Source organism: Dermochelys coriacea, chromosome 14, assembly GCF_009764565.3.
Source record: "Dermochelys coriacea isolate rDerCor1 chromosome 14, rDerCor1.pri.v4, whole genome shotgun sequence".
NCBI lineage: Eukaryota > Metazoa > Chordata > Testudines > Dermochelyidae > Dermochelys > Dermochelys coriacea.
This window is the reverse complement of record NC_050081.1, coordinates 13,339,681-13,353,960: the sequence shown is the minus strand read 5'-3', so window position 1 is coordinate 13,353,960 and position 14,280 is coordinate 13,339,681. Positions and strand designations below refer to the sequence as shown.

Genomic DNA, 14,280 nt, shown 5'->3' with positions numbered 1-14,280 from the left:
TTAGCGACACGGCAGTGCCACTATAGCCGTGCTGCTAAAAGCCATGCAGTGTAGCTGCTGTTTGTCGGCAGGAGAGAGCTCTTCTGCTGACAAAAAACTTCCACCCCCCATGAGCAGCAGCAGCTTTGTTGGCAGGAGAGCGCTCCTGCTGACAAAGCGCTGTTCACAGTGGCGCTTTTCATTGATAAAACGTTTGTCGTTCAGGGGCTGTGTGTGTGTGTTTTTTTAACACCCCTGAATGAATAAAGTTTTGCCGACAAAGTTCCAGTGTAGACAAAGTCTTAGACAGACCTCAACACTCTTTTCATTTACCTTGGTACAGTATGTAAATAACTATTGTGAGTGTCTAGCACAATGGGGCCCTGTTTCAATTACAGACCATTGGCACTACTATAGAACAAGTAATGTGTATTATTATTGTTTATTGTTGATAGTCTAAGAGTATCTGGAATTATATTGTGGTAATTGCTGTGTAATGATATATAGGGTGTAACAGTGAGAGGGGCCTAGAAAATTTTCTTTCATGTTTTTTCTTTATTTTTCCTGTACAGCTGAATGACAAATTCACAACTGATGATTTCTTAGGCAAATTCAGTCTCTTTTTCTGTCCACATTACATTCACAAACAGGTTGTGTTTTCCTCTGATTTAATTATTAATAAAATTTTAAGTTTACTATCTTTTCAAAAATACTTTACTTTAGGGGTTTATTGGGGTCATTTGAAATTTGTACCGTATTGCTTAGTTGTGATTGGTCACATTAGACACATAGTATTGTTTCTGTTTCCTGATTGGGCAAGTGAGCAAGTGCTTCCAGAGGAAATATCTATATTTGCTAGTGTCAGATTGCTGAATACTTGCACCTAAAATCTTGACATTTGGCATTTCTGCCAGTAAAATTCACTTGGTGAAACACAGATGAGGCAAGGTCAAGACTGAAACAAATTCATGGGAAGGTACAAACCAAGCATTTGTTGAACATATTTTCCATGATTTGCTCAGCATTAATTTTCTCTTAATCAAATAATAATACTTAGCACTTATATAGCACCTTACCAAGCAAAGTAAACCCCTTTACTCCTCAAAGGCAGCATAGTCTAATGGCTAGGACACTGGATCAGGGGTAGAAGACGTTCATTCTATTCTTGGCTCCTCCACTAACTTGCTGGATGACCTTGGCAAGTCATTTCATGGCTCTGTGACTCAGTTTTCCCATCAGTTAAATGAAGATTTATTTGTAAAGCCTTTTGAAATCTAAAGGAGAAAAGCAATTTTCTGATTATTATTGTTATTTAAAACACATTAAGTTCAATGGATTGTTTCCTGAGCTACTGGGAGTTGAAGAAACCTTCCTCAGAAGAGATGCAGAAGGGAAGAGTGCTACCTCCACAGAAACTCCACTACTCTACTTGAGTTCTGTAGGATTTTAAGAGCGAGGTTGATAGGGAGCGGGTCAGGGGACCAGACATTCCCCATGGCATTATCCCTTGGTGAGCTCATAGATTTCCCTGTGAAAATCCAATGGGAAGCTAATGTGCAGCAAATAGGTAGCGTGCAGAAAGAGCTTTGCTGCTGGTGGGGGATGGGAAAAAGAGTTGTGGGAAGAGGGTTCAGATGGGAAACCTGCCTTCTGCATGGATGCGCCTGCCATCAGAGATGCAGGCCTCCCTTCCCTGCAGATTTCCTACAAGGTGAGGCTGTGTCCCCCCACCATCTGAAGCAACAATCACTGGAGAAAGGCTACAAAGCCAAGCCAACATTATGGAATTCCCATACCCCTCAGCCCTTCTGTTGCAGGCTTTTCCCTAGGAGGAACCAGTTTGACCCTTCACTATTAATTTTGCTTCCCACCACCATTGCCCCCGTAGTTCTCCTTTCCAAGTCTGGCGTTTCAGGTCTACTTTGGAGTGCTTACGGTTTCCTTAAACACCAAAAACCTAATCAAAGGGCCATTTCCCATCATTGGCCTGTGCGAGAAATTCCCATGGAGGTTGACAGGAGCTTTGGCATGAAAACTAGAGCTGGGTGAAAAACCGAGTTTTCATTTTGTGGTGCACACTGAAAAACAAAATTAATTTTGAGTCCACCTAAAATGACAATCACCAACACACAAAAAACAAAACATTTTTATTCACATCATTTGGGGTATTTCATGCACCTTTTTTCTTTTCTTTTATTTTTTTATTTAACTCTAGTTCCTCAGAATGTCATTTTGAATAGAGTCAAAACATTTTTGTTTCGAAAATATTGAAATGAAATGTTTTGACTTTGTCAGAATTTTTTCCCCATTTTTTTCAGTCAAAACTATTCTCTGAATTCAACCCCAAAAGTGTATTTTCTATTACCCCCCCTTTGTTTTTTGTTTTTTTTGGGGGGGGGCCAGCTGTAAACAAAACAAAGAGAAATATGATGGCCTGGTAACTTGGAATTTCTTCTGAGCCCAGCTTTCCCACATATCTCATTGATAAGTGGTTGATTATCTTCTTTTGGTTTCAGAGTAGCAGCCATGTTAGTCTGTATTCGCAAAAAGAAAAGGAGTACTTGTGGCACCTTAGAGACTAACACATTTATTTGAGCATACGCTTTCATGAGCTACAGCTCACTTCATCGGATGCATTCATTCTTTTATCTTCTTTTGTACTCTCTTCACCTCTTGCTGTGCTGTTTCAGACAGAATAAACCCAGGAATAATGAACCATCATCAGAGTGCAATTGCTTCCTGCCCCACTTGCATTAGTAAAGAAAGAGAAAGCAAGTGATGATTAGTCATATGTCTGCACTCAAAGATAAATTCCCCTGAGCAAAAGCCATCTGGTGAAGCATAAAATAACAATTCTAGCACTAGTGTGGACTTACTGCAATGTTAATAGATCCTGCTGAAGTGTAACATAATACAGGCCTAATGCTGAGTTCTAGCAGGTGGCCCATAACCCTGTAATAAATTCCCTGACGTTATTGATTTTTCCCCCAAACTGAGCCCTGTTGTCTAACTATATTAACTTCTGCTTACTGAGCATCAGAACACGCACAAACATCAGCCTCATTTCAGTGAGCAATTGCAGCTCTAAAACATGTCCCCGTTCCCACCGTTTGTCCTCACACCATTATCCGCTGAGATTAGTTATTTTAGAATTCAGAAACAAATATTATTAGCTATGGGCACTAACAGCCAACACTTGCAAAATCTGAAATGTGGGGATTTTGAAATATGCTTCTGTCACTAATTATACATGCAAATAGCCTCAGAAATATGGCCCAGACACACTATTCCTATTGTGTATATTGGGCCCAAATCTGCCCTCAGTTACAAATGTGCCATTTCAGTGGGGACCTTCAAACACGGACCTTCATGAGTCTCCCATGCTTCCCCACACACATGGGAGGGCTCCCTGTCACCATCCACAAAGCTGAAGTTCATCTCTCATTTAAAGCGATTGTAGCTCCCTCACCATCTCTGTGCTCCAGGAGGTCTCTGGCAGTGTCATTTTCTATGAGTGCCTGAGCAATCAGATTCACCATTAACATGCAATAAAATGATCATATAAAACAGAACATGTTTAATTTTTAAATGAGCTAAAGAGTTTTTTTTTTAAATATTTTTTTTCTCCAAAGTCTTTTTAGGCCTTAAACTTTCATCTGCTCTCTATTCTTTCTGTGCACTAAACTGGACCACCACCAAAGGGCAAACTCTTCGGAGGCATCCAAACTAGAGTGGAGAACTGAGGGGTGCCTGGGGCCTTCTGCACGTGCAAGGAGAGGATGGCTCCCCAGAGCCAAGAGGGAAATGTGTTCTACAGCCGTCCATCACTGCTGATGAGGCAGGTGCAGGAAGGCTGGAGGCCCAGTCACACTGCTGGGCTGGCTGGGCATACCGCTAGGGACCATCCAGCTCATTCATCATCTCCTCACCTAGTTCTCCAGAAAATGCTAGTTCCTCATCTTTCCCTGCTCTTGCCCAGATAGGGATAGAGAGGGAGATTTCACCTGGGCCCTCTTCTGCCCCACTTCCCCTACACTCCAGAGCATCAGTGAGAAACAGGCCAGATCTTTGCCCTAAGCAGGTATACTGACGGCAAAATACGTAGGACATGCTGCATATGTTCTTCTCCGCTGTCCTCAGCCCCTTCTCACTGTATGTGAGTCCTCGGGAGCAGATACACAGGTCAAGCTCTCTTGATACTACCTGTGTAGCCCATCCATCATTACCTGGGGGCTGGTGCCTCCTCACTTAAAGGAGAAAGGAATATTTATCTGGCGACTCCATGAATGTAAAGAGGGAGAAAATCCATATTAGGATTCCCCAGTTATGGTGCAGATTGAAGAAACTTTGTGGATATGAAAGAGGGTATTCAAGCTTTCGGAGAGGTGGGGGACATTTGGAAAGCATTGAGGAAGGTATAATTGCAACTGCTGACATTACAGCTATGGAGTTTCAAACGCACTCCCTGGGGTGAGGATTACTGGCTAACGTAAGAAGCCGTGGAATTGGGAGTAACCTAGAATTTTGGTCAGAATAAATATGGCTCCATATCAGGAGCGGGAAAGCAGCTTTTCTGGCTGGACCGAGGTCACAAGTGGAGAGCCACAAGGGCCGTCTTAGGGATCTTGTTTCCAAACAACACAGAGAAATGATTTGCATCGTAATGGACCCCTGAGGATCAGCCTGTTCTCCTTCCTCCACTTTTTTGCCCCTTCCTGTCTTTGACAGCCATTGTATTACAGGTCCAGTCTACCCTTAAATTTAAGGTCAACATAGCTATAATGTGCAGAGATATGAAAAATCCACACAACTGAGCACCACAGCTATGTCGACCTAACCCATGAAGTACACACAGCTAGCTGGATGGCAGAACACTTCCATTGACCTAGCTACCATCACTCGGGAAGGTGGTGTTCCTACGGCAATCAAGTGTTGAGTAGGGAGTTTTGATGTTCCAGCATGAAATGTCTTGCAAAGATCCCCTCTAGATTCATGACCAACAAATGAAGAGACCACTCTCCGCATATGACCATCCTAATTTTTTACACATCACCTGGAGTATGCTGGGAAGGGACTATGGGGAGGCTTAGTTGGTACTGGATAGATGCCCAAGTAGTGCAGACCTGCTCAACAGAACTCATCACTACTCTGCCACCGAGCCTAAGGGCCTGATCCAAAGCCCAAGACAGACAACAGGAGACATACCATTGATGTCAATGGCCTTTGGGTCACTCTGTTAGTGCATCTCTATTATTGCTCCAGTCCAGCAGGGGAAAAATCAGCTGAGATATAGATCCAAGAGCTGTCAGCTCATGTAAGTCTAAGTAGAAGATGCTCAGCATCTTAGAGGAATGGGCTGTGAGTTGATTCTCTCACAGGTTCCCTTTGTAAAAGCTTTCCAAAAAAAGGCTGATTTCTCAGCAAACACCTATTTTCTATACTTCATTTACAACATTAGTGCTGCAGCCCACAAGATCATGGGCATAAATACATCAAGTGTAGACATTTTAATGGACTTTCCTTGAAAATTTCAATAAACTTGCAACAGACAATCAGCTAAGTCAGCTGGGTTGGATATTTGATACAATCATCGCATCAAATAGAGTCATAGATCTTTAGAATTTTTTCAAGTCATTCCCAAAACATTCCATAGAATTCTTCTGTGTATTACGGAGTTCCATCTAATCTCTCTAGCTGTATAGCTCAGTCTCTCTATTTATGCATTTTTAATACACTAGTAGTATCTGGACACCTCTAAGAAGAATGAAATATTTCCCAGAGATATAATTCATTATGGCAGTAGAGTATTTTCAGAAACTCTATGGGAGACATAGGATTTGCCACAATGAAGTAGACTCAACCAAGTCTGGCATCCACTGGCCAATGCCTGATTCTTTAGAGGACTGTACACTTTCTGCCTCTCCCCAAACCACAGATTATGCTCTTGGGCAGGACTGTATATGGAAGAAATTTTATTCCTTCCTATTCTCAGGAAGTGATCAGTTTGTACCCTGGACTGGGACATTTGGGCACCATAAAAGTTAAATATAGCATCTCCAAACATAGGGTGAAATTCACTCCTGTGCAGAAGACCAACACAAGGTCTAGGCACTTATTGTCATTGTTTGTTTTACAGGAGCCCCACTGTGCTAAGCAGGGTACAGACACATTGTCAGAGACAGTCCTTTTCCCAGAGAGTTTATAGGTTAAACAGACAAGGCAGTCAAAGGGTAGCAGCTGAAACTGAGCATGGAAAGGTGAGATAACTTACCCAAGGTTATACATCAGGGCAGAGCCAGAAACCTTCAAGTTTTCCAATCTATTGCTCTATCCTCAAACCACTCTTAAATCCCACTTAAACTCTCCTGTTTGTATGACTAGGTGAGAAGGGAGCCAAATCTCATTGGCGTCATCTAGGTGGCCCTGTAATAGAACTCATAATTATTATACTTTTTTCTAGTTCTGCATATAAACATCAGTCTCAAAGCTTACTAAAAGGAGTACTTGTGGCACCTTAGAGACTAACAAATTTTTTAGAGCATAAGTTTTCGTGAAGCGAGCTGTAGCTCACGACAGCTTATGCTCTAATAAATTTGTTAGTCTCTAAGGTGCCACGAGTACTCCTTTTCTTTTTACGGATACAGATTACCACAGCTGCTACTCTGAAACAAAGCTTACCAAGTTTCCTTCCTGACTCAGTTTTACAATATAAAGTGTCTTTGTTTAGTCAACAGAAGCACTAATACAAGTGATTTTGTTGTTAATAGAGCTGGAAGAATTTTAAGTACCGCTTGGTACTTTTCTCTTAGAAGTGTGTCATTTTCAGTTGGCTTTTCTAGACATCACAGGGTGTCGTACTAGTCTTTGTAAACGACTAGTGAATAAAACATTTTGATCCCAGCCACGTTTTGTACAAACATGTAGGTTTGTAAAGTTTCAGAGGGAATAAATCAAATGTAAAATGTTGTATGACAGTTGACTTAGTTACTCGTGAATATCTAATTTAGAAAAAAAAACACTTCTTTCTGAATATTCAGAAATTCAGATCTTATGCATATCATCAAGAGGCCTTGCATAATCCATAACAGATAGAACTGTTTACTAGGAATGGGGAAGAACAAGCATTTCACAGCTGTGTCTTATTTTATTTTTTCCAATTTGCTTTTTCCTCCTTCCCCTTTTTAAAAAAAAAAATTAAGCCAGCTCCTCAACTAGTGCAAACAGATACTGCTCCATTCAAGACAACAGAGCTCTGCTGATGTACAAAAGCTGAAGAGCAGACCCTGTGTTTACTGGGCAGCTTGCCTATATTCAGGAGTAACACCACAGAGATCGCGTTCGATTGGTGTGAAACCAGTGTAAGCAAGAGGAGAATCAGACACAACTGTACACTGAAAAACTACATCCGGGTGGTAAGTCCCATAGAAAAACCTACTGACACAGGACCTTATGCTGCTCTCATTAGCAGCAACATAAAGCAGGAGTAACGTAACTGAAGTCAAAGGGGTTACAACACTAAGTCTGGTAGAGGGGTACAATCTTGCATATCCTGAGAGTCCTCCTCAGCCACTGAAATCAAATGGGAGTTAAGGGCCTCCCAAGTGCTCAGGATCTTGCAGGATCAGGTCCTAAGCAAGACAAGAATCTTGCCCCAAAAGGGTCTAATTCTACAAAGTGCTGAGCAACCTCATCCCCCATGGACTTCCACGACTCCCCTTTAGCTCTTGGCAGGTGTTCGGCATTTTGCAGGATCAGCCCCTTACTGTAATAATTAAGGAACTATGACCGTAGCTGGATTGCATTTTTTCCCCTATGCAAAAATGCTGTACATTCCTTTACGTAGGTTTCCATAGAGTTGAACTGTTACTCTTTTTTTTTCTTTTTCTTTTTTTTTTTTTTGTTAAAGAGGTCAGCAAAGCTCTGTACAATGCGATTTCACTTTTATGAAATGTGGAGGAATTCAGAGAAACTTTTAATGGCTAGATGGTGGGGTTGGAGTGCAGTATAAAAAAAGCACACTGGAAATCCCAGTGCTGCAAAAAAGAAAGAAGCTTAGGAGTCCAGGGGCAATTAGCAAAGACATATTGTTTTGCAGATACTAAGTTTAAATATGTTATTTTTCCTTCCGCTTCCTTTGTTAAAATGTGATATCCTAGCTTTAATTGCTTCAATCCTATTAGTTGTTCTTTTAAACACGTGATTGTGTATTCCTTTAGTGTACAGAAATCCCTCTGATTGTGGCTTCATATTATTTAGACAAGCACTCTTTCAGTAGTAAATGCCATTCCTAGCGTAGGGAAGTACTTTAGGTCTAAAGGGGTTAAGAAGGCCTCCTTGCATTCAGAAACATGCTGGGGTCCCACCGTGCCAGTTCCAGCCTTTTAAACTCTTTCCAGCTTTTTTTTCTTGCAACAAATCTGCCTGACTGCCACCAGGATATAGGAAACGTGTGCCTGTCAAAGAAATCAAGTTTACCTTTTCCGACTTGTTAAACGGAGGCAGGGTATAAATACCGCTAACTCTGTACGGACTATTAGCATTTCTCTTAAAATAAGGGGTTGCTTCCTAAGACCTTTAATCCAGTGCGGTCTAGACCAGACTGCACTACCAACAAAGACAGAAAGGAAACCTGCGGAAGTTTGATAGAGGACAGGTGGATTTGGACTTCTTTGAAAATATAAGGCACACAAAAAAAACCCAAACCCAACCCAATTGTTGACATTTCTCTGGAGAAGTTCTGAGATGTTGTTGGCATTATTCACTCGGTGGATGTGGATCTTGCTGGGGAAGACCACTGTCCTGTTGCTTCTGGAGGTTCCCCTAGAGGGTAAAGCTTTACCTCCAATACGGTATTCTCACGCTGGGATATGTCCAAATGAGATGAACCCCAATCTGTGGGTAGATGCCCAGAGCACCTGCAAGAGAGAGTGTGATACAGACCTGGTGAGTGATGCACATTTTTGTATGCTTCGTCATGGGAAATGGAGTTTTTGTTGGTTGGCTTGTTAGTTTGTTTACTCCATGATGTTGCAGTCTATTTCAATTATAAATGGAAGAGCATTGATAATGTGTACATGATCCAATCCAGACAACTCATGTGTTTAATTGAAACTGTGTTTATAAAAATGTTTGATGACCTGTTGGTTAAGTCAAGAGGTATTTTAATGGAGTCACTTCTTTAACTGACCATATGACTTTGTGACTACGTGGCTTTCATAGTTCATCCTTCTCACTCACTGCCTGACCAAAGAGAACCTCAACAGCTTAGACTCGGGAATTTGACATGTTATTGGGCCAGCTCACTGCATTTTAGCATTTTCACCAACCTCATCATTCTTCACTGCCATCATCAAGTGCTATGTTTCCCAAGAGAGAGTTCTGTATGATGCCTATTGGTTGGCATACACATCACCAGACTTTGCTACACTTGAAACGTATGTCTGACTGTAGTTCAAAAAATAACATGGTAAAAATAACCATGCAGATGTTCTCTCATATGATGCCCCCAGATCAAAATGCACATAGCTTACAAGTCAAAAGGTCATTTTTAAAACTGCCCGCATAGCCACTCAATGGCATCTGAAAATCCATGCTTGCTCTTCCTGATTCTTACAACTTCCCCAGCAGGAAAGATTTTTGCAGTCAGAACCAAGCGGACAGTCATGATGCAGGAAAAGATTCAGCTCACTTTCCACTACCTGGATCATTTCTGCAGTTCTAAAAGTAGCAAAAACTTATTGTCAATTAAGCAGATATTGTTTAAAGACAAAAAAGGAGCTGATATATTAAGATGTTATTTTTATATTACTTTTCTGATTACAATGGCATATTAAGTTGCCTTTTAAATTCAACCATCAGGTACGCTAAAGAATGATTACTACTCTCTTTCAAAAGTTGTGGGCATTCCAAATAATACTCTACATACTTCTGAGGACAATAAAAGGGATTAATGACTATAACCGTATGATAAGACTTTCCATCTGCTCTTACTTCAGGAGGCTTGTCCTTTGGCACTAAAAGAGGATTCATTTGGGTTTGCTGTTACTTCTATAACCAAATGTTCGATATGATTTTGTGAAGGATTTACTATGGCTTTAGATGCTTAGAAATAATGATACATTGCCCTTCTCACACCTTCCATTCAAAGATCTCAAAACACTTGACAAATCCTATTAATGTAATCTCACAGCATCCCCACTGAGATAGAGAAGTGATGCTATTCCTATACTCCTGATGGGCAAGTGGAGATTCAAATAAATGAAATGACTTACCTTAGGTCATACAAGATGTCTTCAGCAGAACTGGGAATAGAACCCACGTCCTCTGGAGCCTAGCCCTTTGATTTAACCACAAGAGCACCCTGTCACCACAAGAAGGAATTTCTCCATCTGTTTGTAGTTCTCAAATGATAAACCATCCCAATAACAGTTTGGTTGTTTTGTTTTGTCTTAGGAATGCGAGACCTTTGAGAAGTGCTGTCCTAATGTCTGTGGGACAAAGAGTTGTGTGGCAGCTCGGTACATGGACATCAAGGGGAAGAAAGGACCCGTCGGGATGCCCAAAGAGGCAACTTGTGACCGTTTCATGTGTATCCAGCAAGGCTCAGAGTGTGATATTTGGGATGGACAGCCTGTATGCAAATGCAAAGATAGGTGTGAAAAAGAGCCCAGCTTTACCTGTGCCTCCGATGGACTCACCTATTACAACAAGTGTTATATGGATGCAGAAGCTTGCACCAAAGGCATTACTCTAAATGTAGTCACTTGTCGGTACCATCTGACCTGGCCAAATACCAGCCCTATCCCACCAGAGACTACAGTGCGCCCTACCACAGCCTATTCAGAGACAACCATCATTGATATCCTGCCACCTGCTCTAGTTAACAATCCAGTCCATCAGTCAGTGTATGTGGGAGAGACCGTTAGCTTTCTTTGCGATGTCACAGGCAGACCCAAACCAGAAATTACTTGGGAGAAGCAAATAGACAGTAAGGAAAAAATCATTATGAGGCCGAATCATGTCAGGGGGAATGTCGTGGTTACCAACATTGCCCAGCTGGTAATCTACAACACCCAGCTGCAAGATGCAGGCATTTACACATGCACTGCAAAAAACATTGGTGGCCTTCTCAGGGTTGATTTCCCATTGTCAGTCGTCAAAGGAGAACCTACATCAAAAGAAGCATCCCAAAACAAAACCCATTTCCCAACCGATGAGTGTCTGAAGCAGCCAGACAGCGAAGACTGTGGGGAAGAGCAGACCAGGTGGTATTATGATGCAAAGAAAAACAACTGTTTTACATTCATCTATGGGAACTGTAATAGCAACCTGAACCACTTTGAGACCTATGAGAACTGTATGTTAACGTGTATGAATGGCCCAATCAACATCTGCAACCTGCCAGCCCTTCAAGGTCATTGCAAAGCCTATGAACCCAGATGGGCATACAACAGTTTGACAAAGCAATGCCAATCTTTCATTTATGGTGGCTGCGGAGGCAATGAGAATAATTTTGAGAGCAAAGAGGCCTGCGAAGAGATGTGCCCTTTCCCTAAGAACACGCACTGCAAAGCCTGCAAACCTCGCCAAAAGCTGGTGACGAGCTTCTGCAAAAGCGACTTTGTTATCCTGGGCCATATAACGGAACTAACCGAAGATCAAGACTCGGGACATGCCTTGGTGACAGTGGAGGAGATTCTAAAAGATGAAAAAATGGGATTAAAATTCCTGGGGAAGGAACCTCTAGAAATCACCCTTTTAAATATGGACTGGAGCTGCCCATGCCCCAATATGACCACGGTGGATGGTCAGCTTATCATCATGGGTGATGTCCACAATGGGATGGCCGTCCTGCAGCCAGACAGCTTTGTGGGCATCTCCAGTGTCCGGCGTGTACGAAAACTCCGTGAAGTCATCCACAAGAAAACCTGTGAGCTTCTGAAAGAATTCTTAGGACTACACTAACCTTACTTACGTGAGTCAGCCTTTCAGCTCTGTGTATTGTATAGGGCTAACAAAAGCAAGGCTAGTGTGGAAACTAAAGACAAGCTACTGTCTGAAGATAAATTGTATGTAATATGCAGAATCCTTATTTTAATCCATTAATGATTCTTAGCAACAATGTAGTATGCTCTTTGGCAATCACATAAAATATCAATGAATGGCTATTAATCTTACTTTGAAATCAACCTGTTTATATAGAATTGCCATTTAACTAGCTGATTTACTGCAATAATTATATAATTCTTGTGTAGTTTCCAACATAAAGGACCAAATTCGTAGCGTTTTCGTAGCTAATTGATACACCGCTAAATTGCACATACTGTCAATTAATCTATCTCACTTACAGCATGGAAATGTTATGATAAATCATTAAAAATAAATCACAAACTTTTGTTTCCTCATGGTAACATTAAGTACATGACAAGAGACAAAACTGTTAATTATTGTCTATATTGACTATAATTATACACGTCAAGTCAATCTATGCATTATGAATGTGCTCACCTTTTCATAGAAATCCACAAAGGAATTTTCTCTGGATTGTGCCAATTTTGAATACAATGAATACAAGCCCTGCAGTCCTTACTCAAGGGAAAAAAAACATTGACGTAAACTAGGCAATCATCCTGGGTCTAATAGCCACAAAAACAAATACATGTCCAAAGCCAAAACCACAATTTCACAATGTTTTGAGTCCAACATCAACACCACTCATTTCAATGCACGTTCCTATTTTTGTTTTAAATAAATGTGGTGTAAAGCTAACGTAAAGAGTCTTTGGAAGTGGGATGTCTGCTATCTTAGTTTTGGAAGGCCATTGCATCTGAGCATGTGTGGGGGTCTATTGCTTAAATGTTAACATGCCTGATTTTCCAGGTAATAGAGTAGAATTATAGAAGTCAAATAAAATTAAAGATAGAAAAGTGCCATATACATTCTAACGATTATGTGACATACACAGAGAGAAAAACAGAGCAGTATACACACATTATAGATACATTCATAAACAAACACACATTGGGTGCACTTTAAAAGCTTCAATTAATCTGAACTCCCCCCATTCTAAACAGTGTTCCCCATTATATATATAGGAAATCTCTCTCAAATCAGTTAAAACATTCTAAATGTGGCCACTATATATACGTGTATGTATAATTACACATACAGCAAGAGAAAGAAATATGCATGTGTGTATAAACAATATTTATCATTACTAATACTTATGTGTCTAAAAGGTAAAATTTGCATATCCACAATTTTGAAATAACAAAAAGGGTGATCTCAGAAATACCCTGCCTCTGTTAAGGAATGTCAGTGAACTGAGATTATGAGTGTATATGCTTACAGATGTCATTCTTATCATTATTACTAGTCTCTTTGTTCAGTTGTTTAAGTGAGCTCCAGCAATAGCATCTACTGTTGCACAAAAAAACAGTTCAAGCAATGGTCTGGGTCGAGAAATGTTTTAGCTTAAAGGTAAGAGGGTGTTGTTAATATTACTTTGTGGTGCCATCTACTGGCTAATCCAAGAGCCAGCAGGAGATAGCTAAAGCCTTACATTCCAGATGGTAAAAGGTATGCGCATGCATGCACGCACGCACACACACCACACACACAGGTGTATATTGGGTCTGATTATGAATGAGACATGGAGGAGTCCATGTAAAAAGTTTACCTGCTTAGATGCTGGGTTTAAGCACTTCACTGGAGACTCCTAATCCCTAAGGCCCACATATATTGTATATTTTGCAAGTGGCAACAAATACTTCAAGGATGAAATTTAATGGCCAATAAGAATGTTTTAAATATGGCCTGACGTAACTTTTAAATATAGCCCTGACTCATTTACACTAAGGCTCCTTTACGCTACTCTGGCAATATGAAGATGCCTTAAAGATGCCATTCAAAGATCACCCCCTCCTTAAGTCTTCTGAGCAGTGTAAAGGGGCTTTCGTGTAAGTGAGAATCAAATCCTTTTGTTTTACCCTGGTCTGGGATACAATTCATCAACAAGCACATTTTAAGCAAAGCCTGATAGAAGAGTTTCAAAAAACAGTCAGTATTAAAGCTCTTCTTAGCTACCAAATTTTTAAAAAGCCAAGTGTGCTATTAGTCTTTACTGCGGCACATTGTCCAGCACAATAACTGTATGATTTTTGTTGTCTCTTTCTTCAATGGATGTAAGAAGAATTACAATAAAAACGTAATAACATTTACATATATTTCTGTGATGATCGTATTATGGGCTGGGCTATGCCAATGTCTGTCATGCTTTGCATTCCACTGGAGTTCTTCACC

At 40.8% G+C, this 14,280-nt stretch overlaps 1 protein-coding gene across 1 annotated transcript; it reads left to right on the top strand.

Annotated features, from left to right (window-relative positions):
- The first annotated feature begins 7,501 nt into the window (after nt 1-7,501).
- Nucleotides 7,502-14,061, top strand: WFIKKN2 (WAP, follistatin/kazal, immunoglobulin, kunitz and netrin domain containing 2). Its single transcript, XM_038372188.2, has 2 exons — nt 7,502-8,922; nt 10,432-14,061. Exons 1-2 carry the CDS (start codon nt 8,722-8,724, stop codon nt 11,941-11,943), a joined length of 1,713 nt encoding a protein of 570 aa, XP_038228116.1. The 5' UTR covers nt 7,502-8,721; the 3' UTR covers nt 11,944-14,061.
- The last annotated feature ends 219 nt before the right edge of the window (nt 14,062-14,280 follow it).

What these genes read in the sequence shown, in the direction of transcription:
- WFIKKN2 (XM_038372188.2), top strand. Translation starts at nt 8,722, where the DNA reads ATGTTGTTGGCATTATTCACTCGGTGGATGTGGATCTTGCTGGGGAAG. An exon ending in GAGAGTGTGATACAGACCTG is followed by an intron (nt 8,923 to 10,431) that starts GTGAGTGATGCA and finishes GTTTTGTCTTAG; the next exon opens with GAATGCGAGACCTTTGAGAA.